The sequence below is a fragment of the Chionomys nivalis genome, chromosome 9 (genome assembly GCF_950005125.1).
Source record: "Chionomys nivalis chromosome 9, mChiNiv1.1, whole genome shotgun sequence".
Lineage (NCBI taxonomy): Eukaryota > Metazoa > Chordata > Mammalia > Rodentia > Cricetidae > Chionomys > Chionomys nivalis.
Window position 1 is genome coordinate 24,648,209 of NC_080094.1, and position 14,548 is coordinate 24,662,756.

The 14,548-nt window shown below is 45.8% G+C and overlaps 1 protein-coding gene across 1 annotated transcript in view; it reads right to left on the bottom strand.

Moving 5' to 3' along the window:
* Positions 1 to 5,211: 5,211 nt before the first annotated feature.
* The window catches only part of Kif3b (kinesin family member 3B), a 51,447-nt gene continuing 42,110 nt past the window's right edge, over positions 5,212 to 14,548 (bottom strand). The window contains exons 8-9 of the mRNA XM_057781238.1: positions 9,024 to 9,202; positions 5,212 to 8,730 (exon numbers count right to left, since the gene is read on the bottom strand). Coding sequence (XP_057637221.1) covers positions 8,634 to 8,730; positions 9,024 to 9,202 — 276 coding nt within the window. The 3' untranslated portion in view covers positions 5,212 to 8,633. The remainder of the gene's footprint in view (positions 8,731 to 9,023; positions 9,203 to 14,548) is intronic.

The window sequence follows — 14,548 nt, forward strand, 5'->3', positions numbered from 1 at the left end:
CTGCAAAACCTGTTCTACCCAAAGAGATGCTGTGGCTTCGAACCTCCCCGTTCGTGGCACCTTTCCTACCCATCTAGTGGCGCACTCCCTTCACTGAGAGGATTTGCTTGTCAGTGTGGCCTGTCTATCATGTAGCACTTGGGTTGGCCGCAGTACTTAAATACAGACAATGCATTTACGCATACACACCATGTAGTATGTAAATGAGAATGGCGTGAAGTCTAATCTGCCAGCTTTTCACACAGCTCTGCCACCTTCAAACTGCATTTGACAATTTGCATCTGGCAGCCATGCACTTCAGTCAGGCTCTCTCATAAGCCTGGCTGTGAGATGCCCTGGGGCACCATCCAGTTCCTGACCAACCAGCTGGCACAGTGCTCCAACTGACTTCACTAGCCATTAGGCTTCCCCACTAGATGTGACATCCCCCTGTGTAGAAGCTTCATCCTGTATGCCTAGAGCACAGAACACTACCCACTGTGTGTAGTGCTCAAGTGAATACATGGACCTGCCACCAAACCCTGGTTGCTCTCATCACTACTGGGGTAAACTTGCAAAGGTAGCAATCACTGCATTATTAAAGCCAACTGTGGTGTGGTGTGCCTATAATCCCAGCACTTGGAGGCTGAGGCAGACAGATCACATTCAGGACTGGCATGAAAAACATAGTAAGTTCAAGACTTGGTTCGCACCGTGAGTTCTGAAACAGGCAGGACTTAATAAGACCTTGTCTCAGAAAACCTACAGAAACAAAAAGGATGTCCTTTATGACAATCTGAAATCATATCAGTGCCACTACTCACCGGTCAGTTTTGGGAAGGACATGGACCACAGTTGTAACCCATGAGTTATGAATGGCAGCTGGAACATTTCAAAGCCAGGCCCTGCTCTGAGAGCGACCTGGCCCCATTCCATAGGGGACCAAGACTGTGGTGTCAAGATGAAACAGTCCTTGGAATAATGCCTTGCACAGTGAACTGTGCCAGAGAAAACTCCTGGTGGAGAATTTGCCAACCAAGCCCAGAACCTGTGTGAATGGCATCCAGGCTTACTGTAGGCACTTAACAAAATTGCTTTCTGTTATTTCAAAGGGGGAATAACAACATTCAAGGCTTAATTAGAGCATGCTGGAGTACGAACAGGGCTGTACCTCCCTTGTGTGATGTATTTACACGGACAGAGTAGCTACAGATGTGCTGTAGAGTTGCAGTTTCTGAGTGGTTCTCCACCTGGTCCTCTATCACTCCAAGCCCTGGTCACCGGGAGTGTTCCAGGCACGTGCTGATTGGCATGCTCTTCTCTCTTTGCCCAGTGGGCACCACCTACTCAGGATTTGTCACCTCCTCTACAAAGCCTTTGTTTACTGCTCCTGGAGCACATCATCACTCTTCCCAACAGATGACACTTGCTGCAGGTGTCAGTACCTACCATGCCGTCTAAATGCCAGACCCAGGGAGGAGCATCAAGTCATTCCTTCAGGGAATTCGGCCAATAAATACACAAATGCAAAGTCGGAAAAGGGCTAAGAGGGGTATAATAAGGTACAAGAGACCCTCCAGCCAGGCAGAGGTAGCAGGAAACCAAGACATCTATGGAGGTGACTTAAGATGGTTCCTGAGAGCCGGGCATGGTTGTGCATACCTATAATCCTAGCATTTAGAGGACAAGGCAAGAGGATTTCAAGTTAAGGCCAGCCTGGGCTACATATGGATAGTCAAAAAGTCAGAAGGAACACCTCCTCCCCTTGGGGGAAAAAAAAACACACAACCCACCCTGGTACCTAAGAGATGAGTAGGAATTATTCATGCAGAGCAGAAAGAATGTTTAGGCAGAGAACACGTGTATGAAACTGCCAACAGGAAGAGAGCCACATGGAGGCTCTGCCACCTGGCCTCAAAGGTCTGGGAAGGCAATGTGAAGCCGGGGCAGCCCTCAAAGGTACCAGGCACTCAAATTCAGAGCTGCTGGTGTTTGACACATACCCCCACCTGCTCAGAAGGGTCTCAGTACATCTTACTTGCTCTCCCTGTGTCCTGGGCAACAGCACCCCTAACACACAGTGTGTACACACCGGGTGCTGATGGGCTGCACAGTCCCCAGGGCTGCAGCAAGAGACCTGCCTCTGCACGTGCCCGCCCCGCCAGCGAGTCCCCAGTTGGCTTGCCTAACTGAAGCAACCGGGGACTGGTTAACCACAAACGCAGTGATAAAACCAAGGCTGCAATGACAGCAGCTGCAAGAGCTACAGTTACGTCCTTGACAAATGTCACCAACAACTCCACTGGCAGATGTGACCACCACATGTTTCTTGGACACTAAATTCTCAGAGTAAACTTCAATCAGATGGTAACGCTAGTCTAATAGTCTAAGAGGGCCTGCCAAAATCAGAGGCCCCGAGATTAAATGATCAGTGTGAAGTTAAAAGCAGTCTCCAAGACTTAGTTTCTCAAATAATTTTTTTAAATAATGTCTAAGATGAAATAAACTGCCGGGCGGTGGCGCACGCCTTTAATCCCAGCACTCGGGAGGCAGAGGCAGGCGGATCTCTGTGAGTTCGAGGCCAGCCTTATCTATAGAGCGAGTTCCAGGACAGACTCTGTAGCTACAGAGAAACCCTGTCTCGAAAAACCACAAAAAAAAAAAAAAAAGAAAGAAAGAAAAAAGAAAAAGAAAATACAACTAAACTGGCATGAATATCCAAGTCATTTGGGTACCCTGTCCTGGGTCTATCTTCATGAGACAGGTCCTTGGCCCAATTCAGAGTTCTCATATACTTTAAGAACACACAGTTCATATCACCCTTCAAGTACCTGATTCCTAGTTAATGGATTCTGACTATTCTCCACGAATACTTACTAAGTCAAGGCAGGCTTTGAGTTTCCTTTATGGGACAGGTTTGGAAGTAAAAGCATACCACATATAATTAGAGTATATTTTTTGAAGAAGAATAAACAAGTCATTGTCTTAGTGCTGTATGAATTTTTTAATTTATGTTAGTAGGCATTTTGCCTACATGTATGTCTGTGTGCCTAGTGCCTGTGGAGGCCAGAAGAGGGCACTGGATCCCCCAGAACTAGAGTTACAGTTCTGAGCCACCATTTGAGTGGTGGGCATCAAACAAAGGACCTCTGGAAGAGCAACAGTGTTCTTAATTGCTGAGCCATCTCTCCAGCTCACGTGTGAACTTCATGTTGGTATTTTGAGAGTTGTATGCAGCTTAACCTTTCTGAAGAGTTCTGCATACTTCCCTCTGGTGAGGATGAAGGACTGCAGGGGATGAGAGGTGGCAGCTCGTGGAAAAGTGCTGGCTCAGCACATGCCAGGACTGCACGTGAGCCTCGGCACCAGCAGCAGTGCGACAGAACTCTCTTTCACAAGGCTGTCACAAGTGCTGTTCCCACCTGGTCACCAGTTCTCTCCTTCTTCCCTCGTCCTGCTCACTTGTGCACTCTAGCCCCCACTGTCACTCTGGTTCTTCAGAAGCCCACCCTCTATTAGTAATTGTACTTTACATTGCTATGTACTTCATGGAATTGATGAAAATTCTGGGTTTTTGTGGTTGTTATTTTGGTTTTTGTTGGTTTGTTTTTGAGACAAGGTTTCTTTGGGTAACAGCTCTGGCTGTCCTGGAACTCGCCCTGTAGACCAGGCTAGCCTTGAACTCACAGAGATCTACCTGCTTCTCCCTCCTGATACTTGTTAAATGATTAGCTACTTTTCTTTAGAGTCTGCTAAAGGTGGTTTCTAACCCTTTGGCTAATATCAAATATAAAGCTGGTTTGCTCAGTACTGGCTCCTGGTTTCCTGGGATCTAGACTGCTCATCACATCTGCTGAGCAGACGGCCTTATTGTGGCAGTGGTCACACTGTTGCGTGTGGCTCTGGAGCACACACTGTGCTGGTTGCTTTCACTGTATTTCTAATCTTCAGAAGGGCTCTGCTCTATTTTCACCCCACTCATAGATAGGGGCTCCAAAATTCAGAGAAGTAAATTAAATTCTTCATATTCACTGAGCTAAAGAACAAAGTCAATGCTAGAATTCAAACGCAGCTCAAGAGTCCTACGTCTGGGGCTTTGGGGGTTTAAATGAGAACCATCCCCCATAGGCTCACAGATTTAAAACCCGGTCCCCAGCTGGCAGCTGTTAGGGAGGTTGTGGAACTTTTAGAACTTTGGGAACTTTGAGGAGTTTGGCTGGAAGAAATATGTCACTGGGGCTGGGCTCTAAGCCTTTACAGCCGTGCCCACTTCCACTTCTTCCTCTCTGCTTCCATGTGTGGCTGAGACTAATCTTTGAGCTTCCTGCCATGATGAACTCTCACCCTTTGAAACTGTAAGCCAAAGGAGAACCTTCTATAAGCTGTGCTGGCCATTGACTTTTATCACAACAGAAGGGGAACTAAGCCAAGGTTTCTTCTGTTGGTCCCATTTCTCTGGAGGAGGTGTGTGACCTGCTGAGGTTCACCCAGCATGTCTCGGGATATGAGAATCTGCAAGACACGAGGCCCGATTTTGATATTTTGGTTTCTTAATGATAAACAACATGACATTTTGTTTTTAAAAGAGACATGAGTATATCTTAAAATAAGCTGTATAATGTATAATACCTTCAAAACAACTTTAAAAAACAAAATATCAAGTTGAAAATTTTCATGCCTCTTGCCCCAGGCCCAAGTACCTCAGGTCAGGAACTGCCACAAAAACATGACACACATTTTTTTGTCTCTTTCTTTCCTTCCGTTCTTCGCTCCCTTTGATGATGTTGGGGATCAAAGACAGGGCCTTGCACAAGTTAGGCAAGAACTCTACCACTGGGGCTGGAGAGATGGCTCAGAGGTTAAGAGAATTGCCTGCTCTTCCAAAGGTCCTGAGTTCAATTTCCAGCAACCACATGGTGGCTCACAACCATCTGTAATGAGGTCTGGTGCCCTCTTCTGGCCTGCAGGCATACACACAGATAGACTATTGTATACATAATAAATAAATAAATATTTAAAAAAAAAAAAAAGAAAGAAAGAACTCTACCACTAAGCCACACCGCCACCTGTCACTCTCATTGCTGTACTTTTTGGATGTCAGTATTACAACTCAGTGCTGATGTTCTCCCCTAACTACAACATCTTCGACATGAGAGAAAACCATGCATGTCAGTTACTGGCGAGTCTCTTTAAAAGGCACTAATCAATTACAAGGACACCTTTCTGTAGATACAATAAATCTGATTGATTTTTTATTACACATCTTAGTTTAGAATCACTTTTACATCGCTAGATAAAGAGATAATACAAATAAATATCAATTGTAAAACTTAAAAGTCCCAAGTATTGGCATATCCTTTGTCTAAAGACAGCCTAAGAGAAGGTCAAGATCATTAGTAACTCCAAAGAGCCATCAAGCCCCCACCTTCTGCCTGCCCACATCATTCCCTTCATAAATAACCTCAGAAGCATTTTTATTCAAGAGACAGACAGAGAGGAAGGTGCCAGAATCCCAAAGTACCAGACCAAGACTTGAATGACAACTGTGGGACTGACTATCTTACCTAGCTCCCTCTGAGCTTTGCTTTATGGCTTTCAGAGTACATTAGTAGCCCATTTCATCCATGATGGTGTCTGGATGGTCCAAGGTGTTCACAATGCTCCTCAAACTCGAGAGGCAAAGGTGAGGCAGAACTGGATAGCCTATGTTAGCAAGGAGTCGACGCTTCTCAGGAACTTGGCAGAGTCTACATTCAGTGAGGGAGGACTTAATAAGGTAAGGAAGGGCAGACAGGCCCACGCCTGAGCTGTACCACACTCTGGCACCCTGGGTCATGGAGGTGTAGGTGGAGCAGTTCAAGCAGCATGCAGGCATCTGACGGGGGAATTTGACACAGGTCAGTCTTAAGAAAGTGCTTCATGCCTATGATTTGTGGCCTCTGATTCTGAATCTAGGGGTCTGGAAATTGTGTCATATGAAGCCAGATACATTCTACAGATCAGAGGGAAAGAGAGTCTGATGAGGATTGTATGCGTAGCTGCAAACACCTCCCGGATGGTCTTCTTAGATCCTTTTAAAGACTTGCTTCTAGGCTACAACAGCTGCTGCAGGCATGAAGGCCTTCCAGCATCCCAGAACATTCGAACTAACTATCAGTATAAAGCTTTGGTCCCTCAGAGAGCTGGTATGTTCTCTACTCTTGGCTCAATTCAGAACTCAAAGCAGCAGCATTCTGGGGGCAGCAAGACATTTTAGCATCTGCTTTTTTCAATATCGGATCCATGTTGAGAGAAGAGAAGCACCAGAGGCTGCCCGGGAAGAGACAGCTTCATTGCCACATGGGTGGCCCTTCTACTTGGTTTCCACAGACCACTGTAGGAACACAGCTGGGGACAGGGCAAAGCTTGCTTTAATAATCATGACTGTCAGCTGGCTTTCTTCTTTTGTTTCTCTGGAAAAGTTCTGTAGATCACTTAACCACCACCACCTCCAACATATTAGCCACTTCAAGACACCAGTATTAAGGTATGGTTTTTTTTTTTTTTTTTTTTTTTTTTTGGTTTTTTGAGACAGGGTTTCTCTGTGGTTTTGGAGTCTGTCCTGGAACTAGCTCTTGTAGACCAGGCTGGTCTCGAACTCACAGAGATCCGCCTGTCTCTGCCTCCCGAGTGCTGGGATTAAAGGCGTGCGCCACCACCGCCCGGCTTAAGGTATGGTATTACCTGAAGTTTCCAATCCTTTGCTTTGCTGCATGAATGTTTTTAGCCTACAGAATTCAGACTAACTGTATGGAAATGTGGTAGAGAGAGTGTCACCAGCAGACAGCCACCTTAGTCCACACATCTCGTCATTTGGTTCCTATTCAAACAGGCAAATTCTTAGTATATAAGGAGCAGGGTTTGAGCCCAAGAAAAGATAAAGACAGGTTCCATTATACCCTAGGAACTGCTGAATAGGGCTCTAGGCTCAGAAAGAGTGATCACTAACATGGGGATAAATGGATCTCCATTCTGTAGAATGTCAAGACATTGCACTTGCTAGCTCCTCCTTCCCATAGGTTCTGATCTAGAAATGATATGGAGACTGAGCAGCTGAGTTAAAAAATGCATCTCAAGGCCCACTTGAGTTGCCATCTTCCTGAGGCACCATGCCAGCAAGGTGCACCAGTGTGGCAGACTTGCGGACTCAAGACTGTCCCCTCAGGCTTGGATCATGAACTCAGACACATGGGGGCGTGCTTCTAGCCTGATTAGCCATCCAGTGGGCTTTGCCACAGACGAAGGCAAAGGCTGCACGTTGGAGTATTTCTAAAACTGGCAAGTCTTCAGTATCCCTCACAGATGATGAGAGCACAGACATCACTGTGCACACACAGTCCCCCACGCTCGCACATTTCTCTCGGGGGAAAATGAGTAATTGTCACCTAATGACCAAAATAAAGCTCGAGGTGCCAGAATATGAAGAACTAAAACTTACACACTGAACTAATCTATGTAAACAGGAAGTGTGAACTCCCCTCTGAGTCTACTCTCTCAGAGCTTCTTCTTGCCAGCACCCAGGGGAGGCACACCTCCAGGAGTCAGTGGGCTTTCTCCTCTAGGCAGACAGGATTCCTTTGCTTCCATCTCTGTCTTCCCTTCCCTCTGCTGAGTCTCCTGCCTCCAGCTCTGCATCTGCCTACTCATTCTGCCCCCGTGACAGGTATGGACCCAACTGGGCAATTCAGAAGTGCCCCCAATTCCAGTCCCATCAGAGAAGGCAGAGCCAGCCCCTTCTCCCACAGAGACCCACCTTGAAGCACACTCTGTAGGCGCACTCTGAAGGAGGGTCCACACGAGCCCACTCAGCATGTGGACTTGGAGGAAGACGGTGACAAAGGAAGAGTAAAGTGACATGGAAGATGGACATGGCACTGGTTTATAGACTTAGGTCTTTAACAGGATGGTCATAGTTTTGAGGTTTTAAAAAAGCTATTTCCCCAAACTCTCCCAGGAGGCAAAGGGAATGTCTTTTCTATTGCTCCCAACACCAAGTCCTTCTGGAGCAGGAACTGGAAGCCATTGCCCTCCCTGTTCAACAGATTCCACAGGCAGATCTACTCATACTGAGGGGCCTCTAGGAGCTGGCTCGCTGGTTGTGCCATCCTAGGACTTGGCTCCGAGTGAGATCTCTCATTTCACCTGACAAAAGCAGGCACCTATTGCAGCTCTAGGGCTGTCACTTCCCAGCTCCACTGTCATCTTACTCCAAGGCTCCTCACATACGGTCCTAAGGAGGCCTCGACGCCATATTGTGTAACAAGAAGGGATCCTGGTGTGAGGAAGAGGCTAGAAGAGAGGAGAGGAAGGGAGGGTGGGAAGAGGAGGAAGAAGGAAAGCAAGGCTGTGGTCATTCTCTTGCTGTCCACTTGGACTTTGCACTTCACCTTACCCATGCATTTCTGAGATGCTAATTCAAGGACACATCCCAGAGGAGCTGAGTGCCAAATAAGGACCAGCATGTTCAGGCAGAATGAGTCGCTTAATCTGCAAAGAGGCCATCTCTTCTCCTCAGGGGAACGGTTCTGCGTTTAGGCTCAAGTCATCTCTGCAGTTTTGTGCTCACTCTTCTCTCAGAAGACAATGCTGTTCCCACCCTGGGAGGGGGTGCTGGGTTACTTGGGAACCAGCCCCCGAGACTGTGGGTAAAACTGAGATGCAGGGTTTCCTGAGGAGGAAGAGGAGGATCCTGACTTCCTGCCACTCTTGGGCCTGCAAAAGTCAAATGGACATGGCCATTACTAATCAGCATGCAGATCTGAAGGTGGCCTTTCCTCAAAGGCCCGACAACCAGGATTCATTGAACTATAAACCCACTAGACTAGACCAGCATGGGGCCAACCCACCTTCCAGAAGAGGCACGAAACCTAAAAGGAGGGCTTGGATGCTCAGCACTGCAGGCCAAATGAACACAGGCTGGGAGCCGGGCCTCCTGAGGGCTGGGATTAAAGTATTCACTATCACAACTGGCTCACACATGCCACAGGTTGCTAGAAGTCACTCACCGGGCCTTGGGTTTTCTGTTTGCAGTGCTTTCAAAGGATGATGCATCCACCTGTATCTCATCTTCATCCTGCAGAGCTGCATCTAGTGCAGCCTGGACCTTGGGGGAAATGGCTGGGCCCTCATAATCTCTGGTCGTCCGGCTGGGCATGTCCAATTCCAAGAGCATGATGTTCTCCGCCTGCAGCAGAAGCATAGCAGCCATCAGCAAGGACAAGGAAGCCAGACAACCTCTGAGATCAAAACTGCAAGCTACTTGCCATTAAAGCCTCCCAAGAGGGCTGGCAAGACGGTTCAGCAACTAAAGGTGCTTGCCGCCAAGCCTGATGTCCGGAGTTTAGTCCTTGGAGCCCACAGAGTAGAAAGAATTGACTCCCACCAAGTTGTCCTCTGATCTGCATACATGTACCATGACACACATGCATCCAAACATATACAAAGAAATGTGATAGAAAAAAATGTTTACAAAGAGCCTGCCTAGGATCTCTATGAGTTCAAGGCCAGCCTGGTCTCAGGAGTTCCAGGACAGCTAGGGCTGTTACACAGAGAAACCCTGTCTTGGGGGAGGAGGGACAGGCCTAAAATGATAGCGTTGCATGTGTCTACACTGGTGTTTGTACACATAGTATGGAAGGCAAGTGTCATTCACATTTCATCTTTTAGACAGGGTCTCCCTGTGGAGCTGTGGTGGGGCTGGAACTCACAGAGATGCAACCTCCCGTGGAGCAGGGGCCAGGATTCAAAGCGTGCACCACCACATGTGCTTCACCGTAGTTTTTGAGACAGGGCATCTGTGTGAGCCTGAAGCCAATGCAGCTAGACTGGCTGGCCAGGAAGCCCTGAAGACCTCCCACCGACCTCAGCACTGGAGCTGCAGGTGCAGCAGATGCCTGCTGCAGCTCCCAGCATATGGCATTTTTATTTATCTAATTTGGGGGAAGGGGGCTGAGCCAGAGTTTCTCTCCTGGAACTCACTCTGTAGAACAGACTTAGCATCCAGCTTTTTTTTGGGGGTGTCTGGGATTTGAACTCAAGTCTGCAAGGTTGTATTCACAGCACTTTACCAACTGAGCCATGTCCACAGCCCCAGAAATTATGTTGCATAAATTTTTTTCCTGTTTTTTTTTTTTACTTTGTTTCACATTTTTTTAAAATTTTTTTTTCAGAGTTTCTCTATATAGCCCTGGTTGTCCTGGAACTAGCTCTTGTAGGCCAGGCTGGCCTCAAACTCACAGAGACCCACCTGCCTCTGCCTCCCGAGTGCTGGGATTAAAGGTGTAAGCAACTATTACCAGGCTTTACTTTTAATTTTTATTAAAATAAGAATCTACAAAACATACTACTCACTATTCACCATCTCACAAAGTAAGATTGATAGTATTTCATGTGTTCAAAATTCCGTCCAATCACCACACGGTTTCCCAGACTATTTTTCTCATTCCAAACAGAAATCCTTTATCTCTGACATGTTTACCGCCTTCCTCCTTCCCTGGTGCATGGCAAACACCAGCATGCTCTCCATGTCTATGGATGCTCGAGTCAAGATCTTCACACCTGGCCTTTGATGGCTACTGTTTTCATTTTTTTTTTGTTTTTTTGCTTTTGTTTTGCTTATGTTTTTTTTTTGACTTTTTGTTATTTTGTTTTTTCAAGACAGGGTTTCTCTGTGTAGCCCTGTCTGTCCCGGAACTTGCTCTGTAGAACAAGCTAGCTTCAGACTCAGAGATCTCACATAATTTTATGTTTAAGAGTCATCCATATTGCAATCCAGAATAATGCTTCATCCCCTTTTTATGGCCAATGAAAGTACTGCATAAATACCACAACTCATGTATATTCATCACTCAATGAACATTGATTGGCTCTGGCTTTTGAATATTGAACAAAGCTGCAATGACGATTCATCGTATGCAAGTCCTCATGTGAACATGTGTCCTAGTTTTGTTTCTATTGTGTGACCAACGCAATGACCAAAAACAACCTGAAGAGGAAAGAATTTGATATTATCCTTCACAATTCTAGTCCACCATTGAGGAAAGCAGGCCTGCTCGCTGTTCCATACAGCATTAACTGGCCAGGACACGTTAACAGTGAGGAAGTACAGTGGGAACGGAGAGATGTTGCTGGCTGGCCAGCTCACTCGCTGCCTCATACCTGGCTAGCTTTTTTATATAGCCCAGGGACACCTACCTACGGATAATGCCAACCACAATGGGCTGAGTCTCCTGCATCAATTAATAATGACGATAACACCCATAGACATGCCCACAGGCCAATCTGATCTACACAATTCTTCAATCAAAGCTTCCCTCTCAGACGACTCTAAGCTGTGTCAAGTTGACAAAGCTAACTAGGACATGCTTTGGTGTAAACGCAACATCCGATGTGTACTTAAAATAATGCATGTTTTGAATTATATAAGGGGGTGCGGAGAGTGAGCTAAGTGTTTCACAGATGTGTGTTAGACTTAATCTGTCTATACCATTGTTCAGATCTGGTTCCCTTGTTAATTACTTGTTGAGTTATTCTAGCCATCAGTACAGACGTGCTAGTGAAGCTGCCAACTATTACATTTGATCTTTCTGTTTCCCCCTTCGCTCGGCTCAGTCTGGCTTCATGTACCTGGGCTCTGCAGGATACATGATTGTAAGTAAGTGTTAGCATCTTCTGGGAACGCTTTGGTTATAATAAAAATTTTGTCTTATTTTCTATGCTATTTATGGATTATTCAGCTATCTTCTGAACTCTGTGTGTGTGTGTGTGTGTGTGTGTGTGTAATCTCCTTCTATCCTATCTACCCTATGTACACAAAGTGGCCTGGAACTCATGGCAGTCCTCCTGCCTCATCCTCCCAGATGTGAGCCACCATACTCAAGACTGGTGATTTTAATTTTCTACCTTGCTTTTCTGAAATTTTCTGTTTTTATTTTTTTTGTAATAAACATGTCTCATATAAGATATGAAAAGGTACAAAGACAAAAATAGTCATCACTAACAGTTGACACAGATGTTCCAGCAGCTTGGAGGCGGCAGCATCTGTGTGCTCCTGGGGAGCAGGTACAGGGCAGGTATGTACTTGAGCTCCACTTGAAGGACCACTTTTTGGCCCTGCTTCAAGACTGGTTTGTGAACTGCCTCCATCACAGAACACTACGTGGTGAATGAGCCCTTTCCATCCAAAGGCAAGTGCAGAGAGGGCAGCACACACTGCTCTGCAGCTGCGGCCACTGTCTCCAGGAGTCTGCCTTAGTGCTCCAGACAGCCCCACTCTGGTGTTAGTATACAGACTGTGCACAGAATTTCTCCAGTGGAGCAGACTGATAACAAACCTCGAGAGTTCCTGCTTTCAGTTCCACTTCTGGTAGAGTCTGTCCTCTGGAAAGTCACAGATTGGATTTGGGCACTTTAAAGACTTTTTTTGTTTGTTTGTTTCTCAATTACAAAAAGCCTGGCAAGTTATGCACCATCTGAAACTGCTAGAAAAAAAATGCTTCTAAGGCTTCTGCCTGATACCGCCCTTCTTCCTCTATGTAAAAACCCTCATAATAGGCAGTTTTTGCTTTTCTTTCTCAATTTTAAATGACTAAGCACCAGGACAAACATCACTCAGTTCATCTGACTCTGGCTTGAAGGGAGATAAAAAAAATTTAAAAAATTTTAAATGAAGCTAGTTATGATGATTCACACCTGTAATCTCAGTGGTTGGGAGACCGAAGCAGGAGGATTGCTATGAGTTTGAAGCTATTGTGGGATACAGACAGATTGAGCTACAGAATGTGATCCTGTAAAAATATTTGATTTCAAAAATACAGGTTGCCCATGGATAGCTGCAAAAATACAATTAAGTAAAATGAAGGAACTTTTTTATTTTTTATTATTATTATTTTTTTTGTCTTTGAAGGAACTTTAAATTGAGCGTACTTTACCAATCAGGGGCAAGCAGTTCACATTTTCATGGATTTCATACACCAGATTTTTAATTCATGTATACACTTCTAGTACCAACTTTTTATAATTCTGTTTGTTTTGTTTGTTTCTTTGATGAGATAAGGTCTTTACATGTGACCTTGGCTGACCTGGGAGATGTTATATAGATGAGGCTGGCCATTAGTTACATCCTGCATGCTGGATTGCAGACGTGCGCCATCATGAACAGTACAAACTGCTTTACAACTTAGTAACACATCATGTCTCCCAGTCCATCACCTACCAGCTGCCTGTGCTCTAAACAACAGGACCAAGTGCACAGGGAAGATAGGAGAGTTCAATCAGAGAGGACAATCAGACATCAGGTATAGACCCAGCAGTTCAATCAGAGAGGACAGTCAGACATCAGGTATAGGCCCAGCAGTTCAATCAGAGAGGACAGTCAGACATCAGGTGTAGGTCCAGCAGACAGGAAGTATTTTATTGCATGGTATTTTGGGGTCACTGAACAGTGCTTGACTATATCATTTTATATGACTATGCAACTGACACACATGGTAAATGCAAGTAGCAGTTCCCTAGGACAGGTCTATTGCCCACCACGGAACACCTGTATCTTCCTAAAGGTCTCACAGAACTGTCAGGACTTCCTTAACTGTGAATGTCTACTGGCCTCTGTGGACAGGGTGCTTGCTCCCCACCCCTCTTTTTCCTATGGCTCTAAATCTCACTCTGCCTTTCTTGTTTCTAATCTGTGTGTGTGGCTGCAGGTGTATGTGCATGCCTGTGGAGGCCAGAGAATGCCCTCAGGTGTCATCCTCAGGAATGCTGCCCATCTCCCTTGAGACAGGGTCTCTCATGAGCCTGGAACTCACCAAGCAGGCTAAAGTGGCCAGCCATCAAGACCCAGGAATCTTCCTATTAGAGACAGCTCTGTGATTGCGAGGCACAACACCAGAGCCGGCAAAGTGGTTTGTGGATATATATATATATATATATATATATATATATATATATATATATATTACACAGTGTTCTGTCTGCATGTATGTCTGCATGCCAGAAAAGGGCACCGGATCTCATTATAGGTGGTTGTGAGCCATCATGTGGTTGCTGGGAATTGAACTAAGGATCTCTGGAAGAGCAGCCAATGCTCTTAACCTCTGAGCCATCCCTCCAGCCCCAGTTAACCTAAGTTTAATACCCAGGATCCACACGGTGGAGGGGAAGAACTGACTCATGTCTTCTGACCTCCACATGCTGATGATGGTGTGCCTGAGTGTGGTTTCTGGGGCTTGAACTCAGGTCTTCCTGCTCAAAAGACATGCACTTTACTAAATAAGTCATCCCCAACCCCTGCCTTTCCATTTAGTATTCATCACCTGCATGCTATTTCAGATATTATTTGTTAAAATTATTGTACATGTTCTCAGATCTCCAGGAAAGTCAGGTACACACACTGTGACTTGGCATAATGGTGTCTGAGGATTTCTCAAACCTAAACTCCCTGAAAGAAACACACACACACACACACACACACACAAAACACACACACACTGGGGTTAGTGAAATGACTCAGTGAGTTAAAATGTTTTCTGCG